The sequence below is a fragment of the Silurus meridionalis genome, chromosome 23, assembly GCF_014805685.1.
Source record: "Silurus meridionalis isolate SWU-2019-XX chromosome 23, ASM1480568v1, whole genome shotgun sequence".
Lineage (NCBI taxonomy): Eukaryota > Metazoa > Chordata > Actinopteri > Siluriformes > Siluridae > Silurus > Silurus meridionalis.
In genome coordinates this window covers 8,523,566-8,550,524 of record NC_060906.1, presented here as the reverse complement: position 1 = coordinate 8,550,524, position 26,959 = coordinate 8,523,566, and the positions used below count along the sequence as shown (strand labels likewise).

General features: G+C 40.9%; 4 protein-coding genes across 16 annotated transcripts in view; 2 read left to right on the top strand and 2 right to left on the bottom strand.

Annotated features, from left to right (window-relative positions):
- fryl (furry homolog, like) overlaps positions 1-4,991 on the top strand; it is a 110,542-nt gene extending 105,551 nt beyond the window's left edge. For all 11 annotated transcript variants that reach the window (XM_046835869.1, XM_046835865.1, XM_046835866.1 and 8 more), the window contains 3 exons: positions 1,210-1,320; positions 1,797-1,990; positions 2,951-4,991. In XM_046835869.1, the coding sequence (XP_046691825.1) occupies positions 1,210-1,320; positions 1,797-1,990; positions 2,951-3,239 (594 nt within the window). In that variant the 3' untranslated portion in view covers positions 3,240-4,991. The remainder of the gene's footprint in view (positions 1-1,209; positions 1,321-1,796; positions 1,991-2,950) is intronic.
- An 880-nt stretch (positions 4,992-5,871) lies between these two features.
- Positions 5,872-7,482, bottom strand: zar1 (zygote arrest 1). Its single transcript, XM_046835724.1, has 4 exons — positions 6,702-7,482; positions 6,437-6,529; positions 6,292-6,366; positions 5,872-6,223 (listed from the first exon to the last, which is right to left on the bottom strand). Exons 1-4 carry the CDS (start codon positions 7,407-7,409, stop codon positions 6,080-6,082), a joined length of 1,020 nt encoding a protein of 339 aa, XP_046691680.1. The 5' UTR covers positions 7,410-7,482; the 3' UTR covers positions 5,872-6,079.
- A 4,448-nt stretch (positions 7,483-11,930) lies between these two features.
- On the bottom strand, positions 11,931-15,651 carry slc10a4 (solute carrier family 10 member 4). The gene is made up of 3 exons (XM_046836988.1): positions 14,470-15,651; positions 13,821-14,031; positions 11,931-12,622 (listed from the first exon to the last, which is right to left on the bottom strand). The coding sequence occupies exons 1-3, from the start codon at positions 14,943-14,945 to the stop codon at positions 12,080-12,082; spliced, it is 1,230 nt and encodes a 409-aa protein (XP_046692944.1). The 5' UTR covers positions 14,946-15,651; the 3' UTR covers positions 11,931-12,079.
- On the top strand, positions 12,508-24,204 carry si:dkey-90m5.4 (leucine-rich alpha-2-glycoprotein). Of its 3 annotated transcripts, none has more exons than XM_046836991.1 (3): positions 12,508-12,646; positions 21,753-22,089; positions 23,354-24,204. In XM_046836991.1, the coding sequence occupies exons 2-3, from the start codon at positions 21,753-21,755 to the stop codon at positions 24,001-24,003; spliced, it is 987 nt and encodes a 328-aa protein (XP_046692947.1). In that variant the 5' UTR covers positions 12,508-12,646; the 3' UTR covers positions 24,004-24,204. The 3 variants fall into 3 exon arrangements, with proteins under 3 accessions (XP_046692947.1, XP_046692945.1, XP_046692946.1); XM_046836989.1 differs by lacking the exon at positions 12,508-12,646 and adding an exon at positions 21,213-21,309; XM_046836990.1 differs by lacking the exon at positions 12,508-12,646 and adding an exon at positions 21,336-21,520.
- The last annotated feature ends 2,755 nt before the right edge of the window (positions 24,205-26,959 follow it).

Genomic DNA, 26,959 nt, shown 5'->3' with positions numbered 1-26,959 from the left:
GATCAATCATATCAGTATTTATATATATATGCTGTGTGTGTGTGTGTGTGTGTGTGTGTGTGTGTGTGTGTGTGTGATGCTGATTTTACACCAGACATATGCCTTAGAATGAATCGTTAATTTCGGTGCTTTGATGCACATGCATTTATTTGGACTGACCATCAAATGAACCTTCATTATTACGTTTCTCGTCAGCACTACGTCAACACATCACACACTTGGACTTCAATCCCACAGCCTGAACATGGCGGTTATACCGAATACGAGCAAAATATATTCAATGCAACATTCAGTCCAATTGCACGGTTATGAGTGAGATATTTACTTATATGCAAGAGTTCTATTAATAGGAAATGTCTAGTAATTGATATCTCGGACAAAAAAAAATACAATACAGCTGTTAGATAGACTGTTGGGTGTTGTCATGCCAATGCACAAATTGACGACAACCTGTAGTAAGTGTAGTAATTGTAACGGCCTGTTGTTCAAATTATAATTTCACGTCCAAATGCAGTTGTATAAATAGTTGTGTGTGTGTGTGTGTGTGTGTGTGTATATATATATATATATATATATATATATATATATATATATATATATATATATATATATATATATATATAAAATGTATTAATTCCTCTTAACAGTTTTTCAATGGTATCTTAAGTTTGAAATCTAGTGAACCATATTATATAGATGTTTATAGAGACTCAAAGCACTTCTCTACGGCGCTCTGGATACGGGCTCCTAAACGCGATAAATGTAAATATAAACACACTTTAAATGCTGCTTGTCCAATCAGATTAGTGGAACAGAATTGCCTTTATAATTCAAATCATGATTAAAGGAAATCATACATTAACTTTAGGCTCGTCTATCGAAACTTCTACATGAAATAAACAGTCTGCTTCAACTTTTAATGAACAATAAAAAGGGTTTACTTGTAATAATTTTTTAATTTTTTTTATCTATTTGGTCTCATGGTTGAGAAGCTTTGGTTTAACTCGATCATCGATTTCTCTAACTTAGAACTTCCATTTACCCATTTGTTTATTCATTCACCTGACCATCCAACCAAACATCTGTCCATTCGTCCACCCTTGTGATTATGTAGCCGTTCTGCTCGTGCAAGTCTCTGTTAATGAAAATATATCAGTGAGTGGAATGATGATGATCATGATGATGATGGTTTTGTGTCTGTCTGTGTAGGAGCTGGAGTTGGGTCGGAGGTTGTACAAGCTTCATTTCCAGCTGCTGCTGCTCTTTCAGGCCTACTGCAAACTCATTAGCAGAGTGGAAACCATAAAGAGAGAGGCCGAGGTGTGTGTCAGTGTTTATTACAGTCATTCTTTCCTATTGCAGATTATATTACAGACATTGGATTTTATAGATAAGTAGAAGAAAGCAGAATAATCATATGTGGAGATTTCTCCTTTCCGCTGCTATAAATAATGATTCCATTTGTTTGTTCGCATTGATAATTTGTCAGCGTGATATAAGGTAAGGTCTGTGTGCTCCGAGCTCTCGGGCTGCAGCTGTAACGATTATTTCTCTGAGGAAGACTGATGAACTACAGGGCTGGACCAAGCCATTCATCTAATCACAGATCAATGCTAACAAAGTTAGTCATCTCTAGAGACTGCACACGGTGTGTGTGTGTCCGCGCGCATGCGTGTTTTCTCTCTACTAAAGCAACCTCAGAGTTTCTCATTGCAAATAGAACTCGATTGAAATGTAGTATAGAAATATATGTCTAAAATTTTTTTTTTTTTTATTGGAACGCTTGTGCTTCGCAGGTCACCAACATGTCAGAGGAGCTGGCCATTTTGGAAAGCTGTCTGAAAGAGGCGGAGTTAGTGAGCGACGGACAGGAGGGGGTGAGCGTGTCTGCAGCAGTGCAGTCCAACACAGAGACGGCTATCCACTCTCTGATCGAGAGCCTCCGAGCACGAGACTTCACCTCTGCTCTCGCCCAAGTCAAAGCCTTTAGGTAAACACTGACTCACAAACTTCACCAAAAGCTTCACAGACGTCACCAGGCTACTGGAGTTGTTGTGTGGTACACTGTTATAGTTAGTAAGCACACACATGCTTCATGTGGAGTTTGGACATTGGACCTCTTTGAGTGTTTAAAGGCTCTGGCATGGAGAAGCTGGTGTTGGATCTGTGATGATCGCAAATGTTGAGCTATTTTATGAGTTGCTCAGTAGCTCCTGGTTCCATAACATCAGCTAACTGTAAAAGACTGTAGAAAGATCATTACTCGTAATCTTACATTCCAGTGCTCATGCTAGTTCTCACTCTCCGGTGCTTTGTATTGTTATAAAGACTATAATCACACTCTTGATGTCACCCAAATGAGGATGGGTTCCCCTTTTGAGTCTGGTTCCTCTCAAGGTTTCTTCCTCATAACATCTAAGGGAGTTTTTCCTTGCTACAGTCACCATGGCTGATCATCAGGGATAAATACACATCGTTCACCTTCACTCTCAAATTCTGTAAAGCTGCTTTGTGACAATGTCTGTTGTGAAATTGACTTGACTTTCAGCATTGTCCCAGAGCAGCTTTACAGATAAAAGTACGTTATAAAATTAAAATTTCTATGTTTGTGCCTATAAGTTTAGTGCCTACGTTTATCCCTAATGAGCAAAGGAAAGGGAAAAACTCCCCGAGGAAGAAACCTTGAGAGGATCTGGACTGAAGGAACCCATCCACATTTGGGTGGGCATCAAATGTCCATTCATTATTGTTTTATGATAGTTGAGGCTTAAAATGGTATCTATCCTGCATTAAATATTGACATGATCTTAGATTAAAGCAGATGTTATAAGGGCATGTAAAACGCATGCGTTCGACTTCTAATCCAAATAGGGCATGTTTTCGGTCAGGGGTAACGCACCACAGTACTCTACACTCACTCTGAATAACTTGCGCTCTTGTTCTTCCTCAGATGCTTGTGGCCCAACGATATTTTCGGCAGCGAGAAGGAGAACGCCGTGCAAACCCTGCTGCATATCTACTTCCGTCACCAGACTCTGGGTCAGACGGGCTGCGTGGCCGTGGTGGGGCCGAGCAGAGACCTGTCTCAGGCCAGCGCTCGCCTCATGGAGCTCAACCTGCAGATCCGCGAGGCTGTACGCCAGACGCAGAGCTCCCGGAGCGCTCTCATTTACGACCAAACCCAGACGCCCGAGACCCGGATCGAGACACATAACACAGTCCTCAGCTCGGGGCTGTGAAAACACCATGCACGTCAAACAGTGTAGGCTAGAGACTCGCGAGTGGGTTTGAGTACGGTGTGTTTAGTAGGAGGGCCAAAGGGCTGAGGGTATTTCTTGACATTTTCACCTTAAAGGGCTAATGGACGTACCTACGTGTGTGTGTGTGTGTGTGTGCGCGTGCTTGTATGAGGATAATATTGACTGACAGACACACATTCGTTTTCCTTTTTTTTTTTGCTGTGGTTCTTTCTCGTACAAAGCACTGATGACGATCGAGGAAGAGATACGAGGCGATGATGATGCTAAACCGGAAACTTTAGCAGAACAGCCTATGTCCTCTAGTGTTCGAAAGAAAGACAAAATAAATAAAAAAAATCCTGTGTATAGAGCACTGGGATGTAACGGTTGTCTGGAGGTGGGGTCGCTATGGAAAGTCGTATTTTGCTCATCGACCACGAAACAATAAAGCGTTTATTTTTTCCCCAGGGTGCACGCTTGAAAGTGAGAGAGCACTGCAAGAACTATTTTTTTCGAGAAATCTATTTTTTATTAGAGCTAACAATCCTAGGTTGTAAATGTCAAAAGGGTATTTAATGTATAATTGAGAAAGCGAGGGCTCGGCCCTCAGACTCTGTACAAAGAGAGGATTAACTTTATTTGACCCGCGTGGAGCAGAAACCTTCGCTTTCACCACCGGGTAGCTCTAACAAAAAACTCGTACTCTTATAACCAAATAAGTAGCTGCCTGTAGACGACCATAGACCCACCTTTCTGTGTGTGTGTGTGTGTGTGTGTGTGTGTGTGTGTGTGTGTGTGTGTGTGTGTGTGTGTGTGTGTGTGTGGGCGAGCGCGAGTGTGTTCCGTACGACCGATCTTTTGCATTCTCACATGCACATTAGCACATTAAAATGCGCGCACGAACGTGCAAAGCGGCTGCAACTCATTATGGAAATGTCAATAACTTATTGTACTCTGTATATATTTTAGAAAAAAATGTATAGTGTAAAAGCAGTATTTTTTCCCTTGTACATTTGTGTAATGCACTGTTCAAACAGAATAGAGTATAAAGCTAAGGCAAAAAAAACAACAAAAAAATGAATAAATCGATGTAAACAAAAAAAAAAAACAGCTGTAACATTCACTAACCAACCCTCAATACACAAATCGAAATTTTTGATTTTTTTTTTTTTGGGGGGGGGCAATTTCAGGTACGCCTGATCCGTTCCTCTCACTCTGGCGCACTCTTGCCTTTTTCCCCCCCCAATATGCATTCCTTTATTAAGCTCCACTGTGATCCTCACGTTGGCTTGCAGGCTCCTGCTGACGCCATGCTTTAACTTCCCTGATGATGGGGGCGGGGCTTGGGGGAACTGTGGGTGGGGCTTGTGGAACTGGGGACCAGCTCGGTCCATCCCAGACTCAGGGCTGCACTGATGATGGGTTTTTTCCCCACTTAACCACAAGACACGAAGCGCTTACTGCTTACTTCCAGCAACGGAGGGACATGATAACGTCACGGCACATTACTCTTTTCTTTTTTTTTAAGTCACTGTATTCATTCCTTGAAGATCATCTTTCTTTCTGTTTCTTGTCTGGTACATTTTGGATGCTGTTCTTAATTATTTAAGGGAGATATTATTTACCTGGAGAAAGGTTTTTATTTGGAGGTGTCCTGTTTTTTTCCCCCTCATGTTCCTTGTTTTGGTTTTTTTCCCCCGTCATCTCACTTAACTGCCTTACCCTGTTCTGAATAAATAAAAGCAAATTGAACATGTTTTCTTCCTCCGTGTGCACGTGCGGTTTAATGGTGCATTCACCATTGAATTAAACATATGGATGTTTATATATACACACACACAGGTATGATTTGACTGCATGCCCCAAGAAAAGTGCAACCTCAACAAAATATTTTTACTGAGAGTCTCAGATATGAAATATCACAGGGGGTCAGATTTATTCAGGCACATTAAAAATGTTTTCTCTAGATTTTTAATTACAGTATTACCATAATAGGCTGTATATTAGGAGAAACCCAGTAGTTCTATGTAAAGTCAGACATTGAGCACCTCCATATAAAACACAATGGCACGATCCTTGTTTCATGACCTCTCTGCAAAGATTCGACTGTGATTGGTAGTGGAATAGAGCTCCTATCGAAGCATCCAAGCTTCAGATATTCAGGGTGTGTACACATATATAAAGACTGAGACTAGGTTTATTACAAAATATTGTGAGGCCGATGTGACTGCTCAAGCATGGATGAAAATCTCCAAATTGGTGCACAATGATTGACAATTTAAAGTTTACATTTTTGATGGGTAGCCTGAAATACAAACTTAAATACCAATCTAAGATCTAGGGTTGCCTCTTCTAGTGGGTTTACATTTTGGTTTTTCTTTCAACTGTATAATTATTTGGAAAACAATCACTATTCGTTTACCAAATGTGTACACCAGCGAGTCAATTTCAGGGCTGAGGCCAAATCCCAATCAAGGCTAGATACAAAAATGAAGGCATAAAAGGGAAATATCATTAGAATGCAGCATTAAAAAAAGTTTAATTTTCATTTACTGCATGTTTTTTCCTTAACAAAGTCAACCAGATTAACTGGAACCAGCTTTAGAAAATAAAACCCACACCACAGCTGTGCTGCTGTTCATTTAGATTTATTTTCACCACTGGGAGCGCTGCTGTTCAACACAATTGAACGAAATCAAGAACAGTCACGAGGTCTCCTTCAAGTAATCTGATTGAGGTCATCGCCTGGTCGAGGCCAATGTTGGGGAAACTCCTTGCCCGAGCATCAGTTCTGACGGCAGTGAGCTTCCATCGGGATAGACTGATGGACAGAGAAAGCACTAAATGATGTACTTAAAACTGAACGTGCTGTCGCAGGAGAGCCTCTTGCCTTTGCAGCGGCCGCACAGGTCTTGTCTGTGCGGGCGTTTGGGATCCACGTGGCGTGCCGTCTCCGGACACGTACAGCGTGCCTTCTTGCAGCTCTGAAACCAGAAATAAACCGGTCATGATCTTTAGATAAAGACGTTTTAAGGTAAGGTGATCAGCGTACCTGACAGGTTATGTCCTCTACCCTGTATGGGTTGAACGCTTTCTGGCACGTTCTGCAAAACTGCTTGAAATAAACCTGTGAAAAGAGGAGTCCATAATGCAGACAATGTTCACAGTCAAGAAATAATGCAAAATTCTGCTGCTACCTTGTTTGTCCCCTGGACACACCACACGTAGGCGCTCTCCCAGCGAAGGTTGCAGTCTCTGCAGTGGTAGTAGCCGTACTTCTGCTCCAAAAACTACCAGGAGGAGAAGTGATGCTCAGGCAGTGTGGACATACGTCAAGTAGTTACAGTTACAAGACATCAGTCAACATTTCACCAAGATCTCGACAGGGTTTTCCCCTGAGAAACCTTATGCTACAAGAAAGCCAATGACTTAAAAAAAAAAAAAGCATTTGAAAGATCTCACCTGAAAGCGCACTCTCCCCTTGGACTTGAAGTCCTCCTGACCGCTTTTCTCATTCTCGCTCTTCGTGCCACCATCCACTTCTTCTGGCTTGCCTTCTTCATCATCAGCACCATCATTTTCCCCAGGACTAAGCTTTGGTTTGGATTTTGGGTTTTTGGTCTCAACACCTTCATCCCCACCCTTGATTGTGCTCTCTGAGTCTTTTCCTTCTCCACACTTTTGCATCTCCTCTTGGTTATTGCGATCATCATCCTCTTGGTCCTGGAGGAGAGCTGCGAGTCCCCTGGTGGCGATGGGGGAGTACACAGCTTGTGTGCGCGGGAAACGGACGCCGGGGCTCACCGGGCTCCCGGGCGTCGGGCCGTCCGGTCTGCGCCTGCGCACCGCGTCCCGCCGGCACGCCGCCAGCGTGCGCGGGCCGAGCGAGCACTGCACCGAGGCGTCGGCCCGCGGGTTCACCTGCACGCCCACGTCCTTGGTGTTAGCTTTGCGCAGGCGCGGTGTGAGGTTTGGGTTGATCTGAGACAGGATGGACTTGAGGTGCGCGCGGTGGTAGTTGTCGAAGTATCCGCCGTCTCCTCCTCCGCCGCCGCACGCGCTCAGGTAGCCTTTCTGCCGCCAGCTCTTGGGCTTCGGGCATCGGTATGAGTAAGGGTTGTACGAGGAGTAAACGTAGGTGTCAAGCGCTTCATCTCCGTACGTAGCCATTTTTATTTTATTTTGTTTAGGTTTTTTTTCTTTTCTTTCCGCTTAGCCACCTGCCCGAGTCTCGGGGCGCGTTAAGTAGGCGGAGAGAGAAGCGTCTTAATTCGGGTCAGGTGTTCAATTACAGACAATTACCGCCCCCGCCTTCATTATACCGCGCATGCGCGCACGCACGTGCACACACCATGTACTTAAGTTAAATGAGATACACTAGTTGAAATATTACTTGAGTAAAAGTATTTGCTTTCAAATGTACTAAGTATCCAAAGTACTATGATTTGTATCTATTTATTATTTTGTCAAAATCAATTCAATTTATGTGAAAATTTTATGATAATGTGACTCAGCACAACAACCTATTAATAGAATGATATTAACGAGTCAGATACTGATTGAATCTATTACAATTAATAATGAACCTTCTTTTCAACAAAAAAAAGGTCACGGGTGTTGTGGCGAGTTCGTGTCTGGAGTTTCTTAATCATTTATTCTTCTCTAAATGTTCTGCTTGCTGTTGAACTGATGTTGAACTGTATGTTGGTGATAAACCACCAAGCACCAATCAAGTTCCAAAAAGTACGCTCGACCCTCATTGGTGGTTTGCGGCGTTTTTGACCAGGTACGTTTTTATCCTTATAAATAAAAAGACTGATTTCACAAAATGTGGTTGAGTCAAAAGTAAGATATTTGACTTTGAAATGTAGTGGAGTTAAAAGTGAAAGTCTCTCCAAATGGAAATACTTCAGTGAAGTACAGATACGCAAAAAGCTACTTTTTATATACTACAAATTACATTTACTTCCTTACTGTCCACCGCTGACACACACGTGTGCAAACACATGCCCACTACATTTTACTTTGTAATATCGTACACTTTATTTATCGTGCTACATTATAGAAAAAATGTTTAAGAAAAACAGGGCTGTCAAGATTAAGGTGTTAATAGCGTGTTAACATAAATTATTTTTAAGGCCACTCATTTTATTAACGAGCATTTAATACAGTGCACATTTGTTTTACTAATGCGCCAAGTCTCAAAATCAAACACCAAAATCCACCATGATCATCTTCTTCTTTTGGTTGCTGCCATTAGGGGTCGCCACAGCGGATCATCCTTCTCCATACTACTGTCCATCTACATCTGCCTCTTTTAAACCAAAAACTGCATGTCTTCCTTAACCACATCCATAAACCTCCTCTGTGGTCTTCCTCTTTTCCTTCTTCCTGGTGGCTCCATCCTCAGCATTCTCCTACTGATATACCCCATGTCCCACCTCTGCACATGTCCAAACAATCACAATCTCGCCTTCCTCACCTTGTCTCCAAAACGTCCTACATGCGATGTCCCTCCACCTTTTCCACCTCCTGTCTTTTACTCAATGCCACTGTCTCTAAACCATACAACATCGCAGGTCTCACAACAGTCCTATAAACTTTTCCTTTCACTCTTGCAGATACTCTTCTATCACAAATCACTCCTGCTATCACTCTTCTTCACCCACTCCACCCTGCCTGCACCCTTTTTTTCACTTCTCTAACACACTCTTCATTACTTTGCACTGTTGACCCCAGGTACCTGAACTCCTCCACCTTCACCACCTCTTTTCCCTGCAACCGCACCCTCCACTGCCCTCCCTCTCATTCACACACATTTACTCCGTCTTACTCCAACTGACTTTCATTCCTCTTCTCTCCAGCATGTACCTTCATCTCTCCAGGCTCTTCTCAACCTGCTCCCTACTCTCACTACAAATCACAATATCACCCGCAAACATCATAGTCCATAGAGACTTCTGTCTGACCTTGTCCGTCAACCTGTCCATTACCACTGCAAACAGAAAAGGGCTCAGGGCCGATCCTTGATGCAATCGAACCTCCACCTTGAACCGGTCTTTCGTTCCTATCGTACACTTCACTGCTGACACATTGTCCTCATACATGTCCTGCACCACCCTCACATACTTCTCTGACACACCAGACTTCCTCATACAATACCACAACTCCTCTCGTGGCACTTTGTCATACGCTTTCTCTAAATCCACAAACACACAATGCAACTTCTTCTGTCCTTCTCTATACTTTTCCATCAACATTCTTATAGCAAATAACAATCTGTGGTACTGTTCCTCGGCATGAAACCATACTTTTGCTCACAGATGGTCACCTCTTGTCTCAGCCTGGCTTCCACTGCTCTTTCCCATAACTGCATGGTGTGACTGATCAAATTTACTCCCCTTTATTTACTGCAGGTCTGCACATCTCCCTTATTCTTAAAGATTGGTTCCAGCAAACTCCTTCTCCATTCCTCAGGCATCCTCTCACCTTCCAAAATCCTGTTAAACAACATGGTTAAAACTCCACTGCCATCTCTCCTAAACATCTCCATGCTTCCAGGTATGTCATCTGGTCCAACCGACTTTCCACTCTTCATCCTCTTAATCGCTGCTCTCACTTCCTCCTTACTAATCCTATCCACTTCCTGCTTCACCATCTCCACACCATCCAACCCTCTCCCTCTCTCTTATTTTCCTCATTCATCAGCTGCTCAAAATACTCCCTCCCTCTGTCTAGGACCCCTGCTCTTCACAATATACATGCTTCCCTTGGGAAATATTATTAAAAGGCATGGGATGAGCTTCCACTGTTATGCTGATGATACCCAGCTATATATCTCATCGACACCAGATGAAACATCTCAATTGGCTCGGATAACTGAGTGTGTTAAAGAATTAAAAGATTGGATGATGCATAACTTTGTATTATTAAATTCTGATAAGACAGAGATTTTGCTCATCATCCCAAAATCCAGTACACAGAAGCTCCAGCATTTCAACCTGCATTTAGACGGATGTTCTGTAACTACCAGTTCAACAGTAAAAGACCTGGGAGTTATTTTAGACACCAACTTGTCTTTTAAACATCATATCAACCATGTTACAAAAACAGCCTTCTTCCACCTGGAAAATATCGCTAAGCTAAGACACTTGTCTGTATCTGATGCAGAGAAGCTCATCCATGCGTTCATGACCTCCAGACTGGACTGTGTCCAACTCCTTCAGGGTAGATTTCTTTGATCATCATCCTCTCTTAAGAAACATCTCCTCCTCGAATAACAAGCAGATGTAATCATTGATATCTATGGATTCGACCACTGGTTTTCAGACCAGTTTCCATTTCAGGCTGCACAAAAGAGGCAGTTTCCTCAACATCTGTCTAATTTTTCTTCTTCTTTATTTCCTACATAACCTGCTGCAATGTTCGTTTACTAATTACAGTATAACTCCAACATAGAATTTCCTTATTACTAAATCCTAACCTAAAGTAGGATTTAACTAAATTCTTTAACTAAATTTTTTGCAAAACAGCTAAATGTGTCTCGCAATTCTGTAATTTTCCTAAAAATATTACCACTTTATTCTTATATTGCTATGATTTTTATTCTCAATATATATTTAGACTTTATTCTCCAATTATTTTGACTTTTCTCTCATAATTTTAACGTTTCTTCTAAAAATATTTTTACTTTTAATCTCAATCTTAGATTTCTTTTTTTTTTTTTATAGCACTAAAATGCTACATTGTAACGTTGTCTCGAAGCCACTTTACAGTGTTAAATATGTTAGCAATTTTTTATTTTTATGTTGGTGCCTATAATTTTATCCCTTTTTTTAATGAAAAGGTACTAAATCTGGAATTGGATTTTTATATGATAGAATATTTAGCTATATATTCATTCATGTAACCGGTATAATGTATCAGGGGAAGTGGCAGTTTAGTGGGGACAGCTCTGGGTTACTGAAAGTCGGCTGTTCAAGCCCCAGTTGGGTCACTCTTGGGGCCCCTGAGCAAGGCCCTTTGACTGAGAAAGAATTTGACTGTACTGTAATGTACGTGTGACAAGAATAAAGCAAATTTTGTTTAATAAGTAATATACCTTAGAGCATAAATATAATTCTCGGTGTTTGCATGAATCAGGTTAAATTGGAGCTTGGAGTGCTCTGTTAAAAACTGACCCTGATGTTTGGATATTTGGGTTGATTGTTTGTTTGGAGGGGTCAGTGGAATTTATTTGTAGTTAAACATCTGCCTGGCTGCACCAGAGTCAAGAACCCCTGTCCTGGAGAGCACAGATAACACATATCCCACACATGGACTGGGCAGTATAATGCTTTTATTAACAGTATACTTTCCTGGCATTCTCATCTCGTTCACTGTAAACATCGAAAATCAATTCTAAAAGTAGAGTGTGTGTCGTGTCTATACATAATATACTCCCTTATACTATATTTCTTTGAATATAGTCGTATTTTACGATGATCATTTAGGTACATGACTGTAGGAATTCCCAGGGTTATTTGTCCACTGGAACTGAGCCGAACCACAGATTGTCAATGAAGATTGATCAAGATTAAAGTTTCTGTATATCTATTCCTTATTTTCACAGAACGGCTTCTTCTGAATCGAGGAGTTTCTTAAGCATGCAAGGTTTTGGAACGAGCCTTCAGAGCTCACTAAAGCCAATGACGAGGTAATGAGAAATCAAATTGCAGTATGGCTACAACACTTCATCAGCAAATGATTGGCAAAGAAGCATAGAATGGCACAATGTATTGCACAGTTCAAGCAACTGTTCACAGTGATGTCCCGTATTTTATTAGATTTCTTGGTGGCTTCTAGAGAGGTGTTGGACTTCCCGTCCCTCCCTGAGTTTCCAGCTCAATGTAGTCGGGGTTGTTTACGGTAACCGAGCCGTACGAGGTGTCGAACGGGCCATCTTCCTCCTCTTTCATTCGCTTGTATGTGACGCTGGTGTCGTTGTCATCCTCACCGTTCAGGTCCTGCTTGCGGAGCACCTCGCTCCTGTACACGCGATACACTAGGATGATGACTGCGGCCTCGGCTGCCTGGAAGAGCGCGTATAGGAGCGGGAACATGTACATCGCGCCCATGAGCTGTGGTGGGAAGGTTAGTTTCAGGATGGCATTGCAGAGCTGGACGTTCTGGCAGCCCGTCTCTAGCGATACGGTGCGGCAGCTGTTGGGGGGAAGAGAGAACAACACACCCAGCCCGTAGCCTGCTGCGTATCCCGCCATCGGCATCAGCACGGCTACTACGTACACCGCCGGAGGGATGGTTGCCAGCAGCTCGGGCCCCAGCATGACACCCGTCATGATGAACAGCAGCACCAGTGTGACCAGCATCAACCACAGTGACACCTGGGGGATAATCAGGAGCGACAGGTAAAATGCCGGGAATGGGATTTGAAAAATATATACAAAAGACATACAAAAAAATTCAGAATAGTTTGTGACACAATTTATTGCGATATTGATTGTAATCATATCGACCAGCCCCAATGCTATTATTTCTCTGAGTTAACCTGTTTGACTACTAGATGGATTGCGTTGTAGCTTCATCATTATTTCGGTTCCTTGTTTCCGGTCATTTGGGAACTATTGTCTCTTTTCATTTACATTTATAGCATTTGGCAACGCCTTTATCCAGAACAACCTACTTTTATCTCATTATTTATGACGCACTTTTATTTTTCTGCATCCATTACTAATAAAAATAAATCCTCCCTCCAGATCTTCCTATTATCTAGGCTAAAGCAAATACAAAAAGATGCCCATGATAAATACTTCAGAATAACAGATTGAAGTATAAACTGAATCCTGGGTGTTACAGGCATGTAGGCAGGTCTGACTTAAAGCCATTTATCAGAGGACAAACGAGCAGAGCCATCAGAGCGACAGTGCCGCCTGCTTTTATCCACTCCCTTTAATTTACAGCACTTTCCTCCCCCTTTTACCCTGTAAACACACGCACACACACACACATCTTGATACCCTTTATCACTGTGCTCATCCCTCTTTCGTTCCCTCCCTCTCTCTTTATCTCTCATTGACCACCGGGCTTTTATCAGGCTGGTCGCTGACAAAATCAACTGAAACAAAGAACTCAAGTTTGTTTAATATCCAGAACAAGAAACCGACAAAACACCAAAGTGCGACACAGAAGCACCGACAGCGAAGACTCACTCATATATTCATATATATATATATGTCCCTCACAGAACCCTGACCTTGACCCCCACCGAAGACCTTTGGGATGAACTGGAACACAATCTGCATGAATGTGATGTGTGTGATGGTCAAACATTTGCATATTACATGTGTGTTAAAACCTCTGGCAGGTGAAGTAAATAACATGGTCATTCAAGGTGCAGCTGTGAAGCAGTGGGATACATTAGGCAGCAAATTAGCAGTCCACGCTGGTGTGTTGGAAATAGGAGAATGTGGCAAGTCTAAGGATCTGTGGTCCATGTAAAGTGTTCCCCAAAAGGGGTTAGAATTAATACATAGTGGATGTAGATGGACCTTGGAACATGGCCTGTGTAATGCCAGATGTTACCTTGAGCACGATGTCGGCGGCGCGGGGGTACCGGGCCCTGAGTGCGACCCCGAGTCCGATGGGAATGAGTGTGCTGCACACAGTGAGAGTAACAGCACCCAGGGGCAGCAGCTGCACCACCGGCGTGTCAATCCACGCCCGACTGTACAGCCACAAACACACCGGCATGAGCAGCAGCGCCAGCACCGTGGACGAGATGGTCATTACAACACTGTCGACACACACACAGCGACATACACACACATTACACACAACACAAGGCTGACACACTACCACCACTATTGTTTTTTATTATGCAATTACTGTATTAGAAGCAGAAATTATTAGTTTGGGCATTTCTAATGGGAAATGACTCAGGGGGCTCCAACAACAAGGGCAAATTTATAAATATTGACATGCAAAACAGCTTTTTTTTTTCTTGCAAAAGTAAAATCGGGAGATTGGGGGGAAAGAAGAGTTATTCACTTTTCACCCTATTACGAATTATTATTATTGTTATTAAGAATAACAATAATAATAATAATAATAATAATAGGAAAAATATAATAAAAAAAAAATTACTTGTGGAATATTGGGGCGTGCGTGTGTGTGTGTGTGTGTGTGTGTGTGTGTGTGTGTGTGTGTGTGTGTGTGAGGTAGTCTTATCTACCTAAGGTTCATCTCTCCGTTGATCAGTAAGGTCATGAGGTTAGACAGGTTGCCCCCGGGGCAACAGCCGCACAGCAGCACAGCAACGGCGGCCACGTCGTCCAGAGAGAAGGCGAGCGCCAGCAGGAAGGCCACCAGCGGCATGATGGCGAACTGGCAGACGGCCGCGAGCAGCACCCCGACCGGCCTGCGCACGTGCTCGCCCATCTGCGCGATATCCACCGTGCAGCCGAGCCCGAGCATGGTGAAGCACAGGGTGAAGCCCACGAAAACGTTCATGCCGTGGCTCAGCGGCGAGTCCCAGAACGCTACGACCAAGCGCGCGGGCACCGGCGGCTCCACCGACGCGCGCCAGCTCGCCAGGGCAACGTGCGGCATCTCGGACACGTTCAGGGCGTCCACCGGGAAGTTCAGAAGCGCTACGCTGGAGGGGTCACTGCTGCTGCTGCTGCTGCTGCTGGTGGTGAAGTTCTCCATTGTGTTCTCAGGTCCCGTGAGGAACAAACCACGGGGAAACCCGGAGAGCTTCGAAACGACTGCGCCTTCAGTCAGCAGCGCGCGCTCATCTTCTCGTGACGCTGGAGTGTGCGAGGGGTGTGTGTGTGTGTGTGTGTGTGTGTGTGTGTGTGCGCACACCGCTCGTGCTACCCAGGTATGGATGCAATGGCACCTCAGAGGGCACGTGCATGAGCACGGAAGCTGGGGTATGATCTAAATAATCATTTGGTGATAAAAAGTAGAAATGTGCATAACCAAAAACAGGAAATCTACCTATCTAATAGATAGACATGTTCCTTATAATTAAAGTTTAATAAATACTATTTAATATACTAACACCTCCACACTCCATCTCCATCCTCACCAACGACGTGCACTCAGCCATATTATATCTTATCATCAATGCAGATGTTCCGGATTTCATTTCAACATCAGGTTTGCATAAGACCCCATAACAAAACCCGCCTTCAGCACTGACCTTCCTCTTCTGAGTCATCAGCGCCTCTTTCAGTCCACCATGCTGTCATAAGACGTGAGCACTCTGTTAAATGAGACCGGGTGTTATATTGCCTCTGCAGGATTTATAGGAGCAGAGTGAGCGTGGGGTTCAGGGTCATTTCACCTGCATGATGTGTAGGAGTTTAACGCAGCAGGCTTTTTAGCTTGCCATTATTGTTTAGTGTACAATAGCATACTACAGTTTAGTGCAGTATAGTATAGTACTGTACTGTACAGTATAATATATATTATGATAAAGTATAGTATACTTTAGTATAAAACAGTAGTAATAGTATATTGGATAGTACAGTGTATTATAGTGCAGTATAGTGTACTTTATATTACAGTATGTTACAGTAAAGTTACTATAAGTGCAGTGTAGTGTACAGTACAGTGTAGTACACAATATTCTATAGTACAGTGTAGTGTACAGTACAGTGTAGCCCATAATATTCTATAGTACAGTGTGGTGTATAGTGCAGTACAGTGTAGTACATAATATTATATAGTACAGTGTTCGGTACAGTACAGTGTAGTACATAATATTCTATAGTACAGTGTAGTGTATAGTGCAGTACAGTGTAGTACATAATATTCTATAATACAGTGTAGTACATAATATTCTATAATACAGTGTAGTGTACAGTACAGTTTAGTACATAATATTCTATAGTACAGTGTAGTGTATAGTGCAGTACAGTGTAGTACATAATATTCTATAGTACAGTGTAGTGTACAATACAGTACAGTGTAGTACAATATTCTATAATACAGTGTAGTGTACAGTACAGTGTAGTACATAATATTCTATAGTACAGTGTGGTGTATAGTGCAGTACAGTGTAGTACATAATATTCTATAATACAGTGTAGTGTACAGTACAGTTTAGTACATAATATTCTATTGTACAGTGTAGTGTATAGTGCAGTACAGTGTAGTACATAATATTCTATAGTACAGTGTAGTGTACAATACAGTACAGTGTAGTACACAATATTCTATAGTACAGTGTAGTGTATAGTACAGTGTAGTACATAATATTCTATAATACAGTGTAGTGTACAGTACAGTTTAGTACATAATATTCTATAGTACAGTGTAGTGTATAGTGCAGTACAGTGTAGTACATAATATTCTATAGTACAGTGTAGTGTACAATACAGTACAGTGTAGTACACAATATTCTATAATACAGTGTAGTGTACAATACAGTACAGTGTAGTACACAATATTCTATAGTACAGTGTAGTGTATAGTGCAGTACAGTGTAGTACATAATATTCTATAATACAGTGTAGTGTACAGTACAGTTTAGTACATAATATTCTATTGTACAGTGTAGTGTATAGTGCAGTACAGTGTAGTACATAATATTCTATAGTACAGTGTAGTGTACAATACAGTACAGTGTAGTACACAATATTCTATAGTACAGTGTAGTGTATAGTGCAGTACAGTGTAGTACATAATATTCTATAATACAGTGTAGTGTACAGTACAGTTTAGTACATAATATTCTATAGTACAGTGTAGTGTATAGTGCAGTACAGTGTAGTACATAATATTCTATAGTACAGTGTAGTGTACAATACAGTACAGTGTAGTACACAATATTCTATAATACAGTGTAGTGTACAATACAGTACAGTGTAGTACAATATTCTATAGTACAGTGTAGTGTATAGTGCAGTACAGTGTAGTACATAATATTCTATAATACAGTGTAGTGTACAGTACAGTTTAGTACATAATATTCTATAGTACAGTGTAGTGTATAGTGCAGTACAGTGTAGTACATAATATTCTATAGTACAGTGTAGTGTACAATACAGTACAGTGTAGTACACAATATTCTATAGTACAGTGTAGTGTATAGTGCAGTACAGTGTAGTACATAATATTCTATAATACAGTGTAGTGTACAGTACAGTTTAGTACATAATATTCTATAGTACAGTGTAGTGTACAGTACAGTGTAGTACATAATATTCTATAGTACAGTGTAGTGTACAATACAGTACAGTGTAGTACACAATATTCTATAATACAGTGTAGTGTACAATACAGTACAGTGTAGTACACAATATTCTATAGTACAGTGTAGTGTATAGTGCAGTACAGTGTAGTACATAATATTCTATAATACAGTGTAGTGTACAGTACAGTTTAGTACATAATATTCTATTGTACAGTGTAGTGTATAGTGCAGTACAGTGTAGTACATAATATTCTATAGTACAGTGTAGTGTACAATACAGTACAGTGTAGTACACAATATTCTATAGTACAGTGTAGTGTATAGTGCAGTACAGTGTACATAATATTCTATAATACAGTGTAGTGTACAGTACAGTTTAGTACATAATATTCTATAGTACAGTGTAGTGTATAGTGCAGTACAGTGTAGTACATAATATTCTATAGTACAGTGTAGTGTACAATACAGTACAGTGTAGTACACAATATTCTATAATACAGTGTAGTGTACAATACAGTACAGTGTAGTACACGATATTCTATAGTACAGTGTAGTGTATAGTGCAGTACAGTGTAGTACATAATATTCTATAATACAGTGTAGTGTACAGTACAGTTTAGTACATAATATTCTATAGTACAGTGTAGTGTATAGTGCAGTACAGTGTAGTACATAATATTCTATAGTACAGTGTAGTGTACAATACAGTACAGTGTAGTACACAATATTCTATAATACAGTGTAGTGTACAATACAGTACAGTGTAGTACACGATATTCTATAGTACAGTGTAGTGTATAGTGCAGTACAGTGTAGTACATAATATTCTATAGTACAGTGTTCATTTTGACAGCAAATTTATTATACTAAGATATAATCTTAGTTATAGTCGTTTGACAAAAATAGCATTTAGATTTTAGTTATATTTCAGTCATCTGAATTGTTTTAGTTATTGTCTAGTTTTAGTCAACTAAATACCGTAAGATTTTAGTCTTTAGTCTAGTTCAGTAAATTAATTTGACTAAAATCAAATAGGTTTCGTTCAATTGTAATTTCTCGAAAATTTCCAAACCTTATATATTCCTGGAGAAACGTTTGTTATACAGTAAGAATGTTGTTAAGGTTTTAAATTGCAATACAGACATATTCAACTAAAAAAAACTCTTCTCTTACAGAGACAAGTATTAATTAATAATAAGATAATTTTTATTTTTTTGCTTTTTATTCTTTGGAACAGTCACACTTTTAGCTACGGTCTCCATCATTAGAACAGTTAAGTTCTCAGCTTCAGTTGTTGTGACTGGTAGTCCTGTGCATTCTATCCATTTTGCATTCATCCAAGGCCTCCTCCTTGTTGTTGTTTTTTCATCTGTACAGTCTCTTTTGTACTTTGACTCACTTAGAAAAGCTGTTGCAATTTTCTGTTGGAATGCAGTAGGTTTATTTGAACCTTTTGACTCATTTTTGCCATTTAGAGTCTTTTGTATCTGTTGAATAATGGGGAAAACAAGTTAATATGATTATTTCTTCTCTCACACACTCCTCTTACTCAATCACATGCAATGCACACACTGACTAAAGCAAATTTTAAATAAAACAGCATAGTATTTATTATTTACATTAAATATAGATTGATTCTTGCTACGAAAAAGTTACAAGAAAGTTATTCAGTTAGGAGCAGTGAGCGATTTAGTCTCGAGAAAAAAATGTATGCCGCCAATACGTGTAAAAATATTTAGGTGCTGACTAAAACGATTTTGTTTACTTTAACTGCAAATCTAAAATGTATCCATATGTCTGCTGTTCTCTTTCTCCGGGATGTTGACATTTTGAAAGTTTTGAGCAGCATGCAGCAGGTGTATGTGTGGCAGGTAGATCAGTGTAAATGTGCGCATCTGACCTGCCTGCCATGAAGGGTTTTTATTCTGAATGGATCTCTTCCCATATCGTCACACCAACTAAACTAACATTTCATCTAATTTTTATACGTTGACAAACGTCAATTAATTTAAGTCACAGCTTTTTTTTTTTAATTAACAACTAATTTGTTTACATGTTTTTCTAATTTATATATGCTATTTAATCATATTCACTATAGTATATCGTATAGTACAGCACAGTATAGTACAGTATATTGTATAGTACAGTAATGTATAGTACATTGCAGTGTAGTGTATTGTACAGTTCAATGTATTACAGTATAGTGTATAATACAGTACAGTATTGTACAGTATATTGTATAGTACAGTATAGTATATTACAGTAGTGTATAATACAGTACAGTATTGTACAGTATATTATATAATACAGTCATGTATAGTACAATAGTGTATAATACAGTACAGTAATGTACAGTATATTGTATAGTACAGTATATTACAGTGGTGTATAATACAGTACAGTATTGTACAGTATATTGTATTGTACAATATAGCATAGTATAATGCAGTATAGTGTAGGACAGTATAATGCATAGTGCAATGTACAGTGCAGTACAGTACAGTATAATGTATAGTACAGTACGGTGTACAATATAGTACAGTATAGTGTGTAGCACAGTATAGTGTAGTGTATAGTATGGTACAGTGTGTGGTATAGTACATTATAAGGTATAGTACATTGCAGTATAATGTACAGTACAGTGCAGTGTATAGTATAGAACAGTATAATGTATAGTACAGTGCAGTGTATAGTATGGAACAATATAATGTATAGTACAGTGCAGTGTATAGTATAAAACAGTGTAACGTATAGTGCAGTGTACAGGAAAGTACAGTACAATGTATAGTACAGTGCAGTGTATAGAATAGAACTCTATAATGTATAGTACAGTGCAGTATATAGTATAGTACAGTATAATGTATAGTACAGTGTATAGTAAAGTACAGTATAATGTATAGTACAGTGCAGTGTATAGTACAGAACAGTATAATGTATAGTACGATGCAGTGTATAGTATAGTACAATATAATGTATAGTATAGTGCAGTGTATAGTATAGAACAGTATAATGTATAGTATAATGCAGTGTATAGTATAGTAGAGTATAATGTATAGTACAGTGCAGTGTATAGTATAGAACAGTATAATGTATAGTATGGTGCAGTGTATAGTATAGTAGAGTATAATGTATAGTACAGTGCAGTGTATAGTATAGAACAGTATAATGTATAGTATGGTGCAGTGTATAGTATAGTAGAGTATAATGTATAGTATAGTGCAGTGTATAGTATATCACACTATAAAGTACAGTATATAGAACAGCACAGTATAGCACAGTATAGTACAGTACCATATAGTATAATTTATAGTATAGTACAGCATTGTACAGTATAGTTTATAGTATAGTGCAGCACATTATAGTGTATTGTACACTACACTTTAGTGCAGTATAGTGTAAAGTATAGTGCCGTATTTTGTAAAGTATAGTACAGTGTATTGTAAAGTTTAGTACAGTGTAGTGTAAAGTATAGTATAGCACAGTATAGAAGAGTAAAGTACAGTCTCATGTATAAAATAATGGCATATAGTACAGTATAGTGCAGTGTAGTGCAATACAGTGTATAGTATTGTATATAACAGTATAGTGCACATATAGTATAGTACATATATTATAGTACAGTGCAGTATATTGTATAGTACAGTTAAGTGTATAGTAAAGTGTATTGTATAGTATAGGCATATTTGTAGAATTTAGAAGATGGAGACAAAATTGGCTGACTGTTCCGTAAAGTACAAGGTACACCACGTTCTGGAACAGTGTGTGTATGTGTGTGTAAGGGGGAGAGAGAGAGAGAGAGAGAGAGAGAGAACTCATATGAATGATTCACTTTTATTGATCAGGAATCTGCTGAAGCCTTCACACGCGGTACGTAAAACCTACTTTTTGTTTAAAACTTATGACAAGAGATATAATCATCTGAATCCTGTATTAAATAGACAGCCAGTAATACAACTACTTAGTCTAATCCGAACTTTATTCTCTGAATGCTGGACTGGACGTGAGGTCCTGACATTATTTGTTTAGTGACGGATTTTCAGACTGTAGTGAGTTTAAAAAAGAAACACCACAGTGAGAGGTAAAGGCTTGGTTTTTCAATGTTATTTCATCCTGTTTTACCCTGAATATACTCAGTATAGTTTCATGTGGGAAGAAAATTAATTATATGTGCATATATTATTGCACTATAATATTTTTATTATGTCTATGTTTTGTGTAACCCTCATAATAATTAGTGCACTTTAAAGCCTATTTATTGGGGATCTGGGATGATTGGTGTTTGTATGTTTGTGTATATATCTGTCCTTTAGATGGATCGTTCTCGAGGTCTCATTGTGCTTGGGCTGGTTGTCTGGTTCCGTGTCTATGGCGCCCTCTCCTGCCCAGTGCGCTGCACATGCCACTTCGGCATTGAGTCCATCGAGGCTGTGTGTCCAGACGCGGAGCTGTCCAGTTACCCAGCCGCTGGTCTCCCGGCCAGCACCACCTCCCTAACCATCCAGTTCACAAACCTCAGCAGCATCTCTGCCCATGACCTGGGAGCCACACCACTTCTTCAAGAGCTCCACCTACCAGGGAACAGACTCAGCAGCTTACCGGAGAACCTGTTTACCGGTCTCAATCACCTGCATACCGTAGACCTAACAGGTGCGTGTGTGTGTGTGTGTGTGTGTGTATGTACAAGTATGTGTATGGATGTGTATTTATAGTACCAATCAAAAGTTTGGACTCCCATCTTATTCAATGGGTTTTCAAAACTATGTAAGAACACATGGAATTATGGAGTAAACAAAAATGTTTTAAACAACCCAGAATATGTTTCATATATTTCTTTTAATTTTTATTCTGTTGAAGAACAGGAGATACGTGGTCCATTGAAGGAGTGAGTATTCGTGCACCTGAGTTCTGCACCAACTGTAACTTGTGTAAGAGTTTATGAGAAATACCAAGAAAATTGCATTGCAACAGTCTATGCGTGAGGTGACAAGAGCATTAACCATAATAGCAGTTTTCCTCATTGGGAGAGCCGGGTGGAGGTGATTTATATTACGCGTGTGATAGTAAGATGTCTGGGTGATCTTGGTAATATGTGTTGTAAAAGATTGTGATTGTGTGAGTGTTGTCAAGGATACCACCCAAGCTCTAAACCTGTGTTGAAATAGATTATAGAAGCTTCAATACACATAGAAAAACTACTATAGATAGATTTTTTTTGTGCCCACAAGGAGTAATTCAGTTTTACTACTGTTAAGTTTAAAATTATGGTTTTAATTTGGCCTCTTTAATGTTTATTTACTTATATTTTTATTAGAAATGCTCAAACAAATGCATAAATCGCATGCTAATAAAATTTGTGTCACATTAAAATCCTCTTGTCCAATCATAGTGTATTCATCAGTATCTGCTGTAGAAGAGGCTCCAGTGCTCATGATATTTCTCACTCTCTGGTGTTTTTAATGTTTTAATGATTTATAATCACACTCTTGGTGTAACCCAATGAGGATGGGTTCCCTTCTGAGTCTGCTTCCTCTCAAGGTTTCTCATACCATCTAAGATTCTTTCCTGGCCACAGTCGCCTTGGTCTTGCGTTTTGATGATAAATACACACAATTCAATTATAATAACATTTTTGTTCTTTCATTCTTACATTCTGTAAAGCTGCTTTGAGACAATGTCCATTGTGAAAAGTGCTATAGAAAAAACTTAAATTGAATTGAACTTTACTGGAGTTTAATGGATGTGTGTGAAGGGCTTTGCTGGAGATTTTCACTCATAAATGTAAACGTATTTGTTAAAATGATCCACTAAAATATTTGTTTATATATTTTATTAACATGGACGCTCTGTGTGCTGAAGTACATAGTTATTGTTAATATTTATGTAAATTTTCATGTGTTTTTTTTACTTGAAGGTAACCAGCTACAAGAGTTGCCCGCTCGGGTGTTTTATCACGCCCCACTCCTCAACCTGGTCCTCAAAGACAACCGTCTCAGTAGCGTCGATGCTGACGTGCTTCCTACCAACAGCAATCTCACATGGCTCGACCTGTCAGGTAACAAGCTGAAGAAAATCCCCTCAGCTCTGCTCCAGAGGCTGAACCGCCTAGAAACTCTGCACCTCTCTCAGAACCTGTTAGAGTCCATTCCATCTGAGACCTTCCACTCCCTCCATGCTCTAGAGAGACTTCACCTGGAAGAGAACAAACTCCAGTCGCTGGACACCAAGGCATTCGGTCACAACTCGAGCCTGACTCACTTGTTCCTTCAGAAGAACAAGCTGCAGTCTCTCCCAGCCATGGTCTTCCACGGCCTTGACCGGCTGCAGTACCTGGACCTCTCAGAGAACCAGCTCACATTCCTGTCACCTGGCACCCTGGGATTGGGGATCAGCGTGGTGGAGTTGACCTTTAACCCGTGGCACTGCGACGCTAAAATAGAGTACCTGTGGAAGAGGCTCAATAACGTGGCGGTGCAGTCGGAGCCGAGATGCGCTTCACCCGAAGCTCTGAAGGACAAAGCGATCGTGGAACTTACACGCAAAGAGCTGGGCTTGGCAGACTGAAGGAAGAAAGGATAATGAAGGAGGAATGGAGAAGGAAGAATGTTGGAAATGTTGAAATCAGTGACGAGCAGAAGCGAGAAATAAACGAATAGCATTAGAAAATCAAGAACAGCGAAGACAAAGTAACTTCAGCTTGTGTTTAGCAGTATAATGATAAAAGAAATGATTTGAAGATGACAAAAATAAATGACTGTATGATAAGTTGTGTATGTGTTTGTTACCACTGATCTCTCAAAAAACTAAAAATAAATGTGTGTGTGTGTGTGTGTGTGTGTGTGTGTGTGTGTGTGTGTGTGTGTGTGTGTGTTTTGGCATATCGGCTACAGTGTGTCCTGTATTTTAGAGACTGGATAATTTATAATAAACACGTTGCCAAAGATTAAATTATTATGCAGAGGTGGAAATTAACGAATTTACTTGCGTTACTGTAAGTGAGTACCGTAATTTCTGGACTATAAAGCGCACCCAAATATAAGCCGCACCCACTGAATTTTACAAAGATTTTTATTTTGAACATAAATAAGCCGCACCTGTCTATAAGCCGCCTTCTTTATGTCTACACTGAAACTAATGAACTTTACACAGGCTTTAATGAAAGACAGTGTCTGTAACGGTGTAACGGGTGAAATATGTTGTGGCTCCTTTAAGAGCAGAGTGGCATTTTGGGAATAGCCTGGCGCCGCATTTTTCCGTTATTACTGCATGTGTGCAAGACCTCATTATTTTCTGATGCTCATTTCTAAGTTTCTTTGACTAACCTGTAACACTGTTGCCAAGAAAAATGAAAAAGCACAAGTTTTGGAAACCTGTCTGTGCTTATATGATTTCTGTTGTAACTGGAGTTAGCGAGTGAGCAGCAGGTCTAACGTCAGAGGAACCTTATCCATATTTATGATGTGGTGCGGTCTTATTCAGTTTGAGCACGTCTGATTTAATATAAAGAGTATCATTGGTTCACCTGAACCCGTGCCGCAATTTCATTGGTCTAATGTTATGGGGTTTAGTTTTTTGGCTAGAAGTTTGTGAAACCGGGAAAAACCCAGGAAAATCCATAAATTAGCCACTTCGTTGTTTAAGCCGCGGGGTTCAAATCGTGGAAAAAAAGTAGCGACTTATAGTCTGGAAAATACGGTAGTTTTTTTGTGTGTACTTCTACTTTATAAGTAATAAATTAAGGGGGAAAAATCTTTAAAAAAGAAAGAAGTGGGGAACAAAGAGACTTTTTTATATAATACATTTTGTACTGAAGTTTAAAAATATGCTTAATAAGTTGATTTAGAATAAAATTTTACTTAAAAACAGTTTAAAGTTAAAATACAGCTGGAGGTTTTATGTTTTCGAAGTTGTTTTTATAATCAGTGTTTGTTTTAAGTATGAATTATATGTTGTCTAATTTAGTAATATTAGCTATGGGGAGAATTGGATTAGTTGTTTGATTACCCACCCTAATATAATTGGCTCGATCCGGCCCTGGTAATACCGTGGTACTTGACACATTATAACCACTGGAAAATGTTTCGGTACTCGTCGATGCTCGAAACTCAACACCGACTCTCGCGATGAAACAGATGTATGAAGAGTCTCGTGTTTGCTCGTGAACAGTGCAAAAGCCCCAGGTCACTTCCAGAGCCATCCGGCAGTGATGTCGCGGTCCCGGACTCCTCTGAGGCCGACACCACAGCCCCAAGCTCCTCTGATGGCGACGTCTCGCCTCCAAGCTCTTCCGATGACGACGTCTCGCCTCTGGGCTCCTCCAATGGCGATGTCTCGCCTCTGAGCTCCTCCAATGATGACGTCTCGTCTCTGAGCTCCTCCGATAGCAACTTCACGCCTCTGAGCTCTTCCGAAGGCGACGCCATGCCTCTGAGCTCCTTCGATGGTGATGCTTCTCCTCTGTGCTCCTCCGATGGCGATGAGAGTGGGCGTCACTCGGCCTCTGGACACCGCCGAGGACGTTTTTCTGCTCCCGGTCTACACCGAGTGCATCTCCGCTACAGACATAACTCTGCTCCTGACCTCCGTGGTTGGCACCCCTTCGGTCCAGGTCTCCGCCGAAGGTGTCACTCCGTTTCGGGTCTCCGGGGTGGACGTCGTTACACTATCGTTCTCTGTGCTGGACATCACTCCACTCCAGATCTCCACAGTGGGCATCAATCCGCCCCTGATTGCCACCGAGTGCGTCACTCGGTCTCTGGTCTCTGCCGTGGAGGTCGCTCAGCCTCTGGACTCCACTGCAGGCGCTGCTTGGTCCCTGTCCTACACCGGAGCCGTTTCTCTGCCTCCGGCCCCTGCTGAAGACGTCTGTCCGTCCCCAGTCTCTGCTATGGGCGGTTCGGACCAGGTACCTTTTGACCCTGGACGGACACCGGGGTCTTCTTCCAAGTGCCCAGGCCCTCCAAGCATCGGTGGGTTTGGGGCGTCAGGTGCCGCCCCCTCTGGGGGGTTATGTCAGGGATCCACCTGCTACGCCCCCTTTGGTGGCTCTTTATGCCTCCGCTCTCCCTAGAGCTCCAGGTTTAACCACGCACACCTGGGGCTCATCATCAATCATGCCTCCACTTTCTCTGGAGCTCCAGGCCTAATCACGCACACCTGAAGCTCCTCATCACTCCACCCCGCTCCTATATAAACCACTCTCTCACATTCACCCAGCGTTCGTTATTGTATGTGTTGGACTTAACGTGCGGGTTATGTTTTCGCAATCCGGTTGTCACACAGGACTCCTCCCATCCGTTCCATTCAGACTCCAGAATCCCGTACTGGCTGCGCTTCTCCTCCCCGTGCATCTCGGGTCAGCTACGCTTTTCCCAAAGTGCACTTCGGACTCTCTCTCAACCGAAGGACTGCCGTGTGCGTATGTGCGTACGCGCGTGTGTGTGTGTGCGCGCATGTGTGTGTGTGTGTGTGCGTGTGTGTATCTCTCTCTTACGCATGTCATTATGGAGTTCTGATGGGC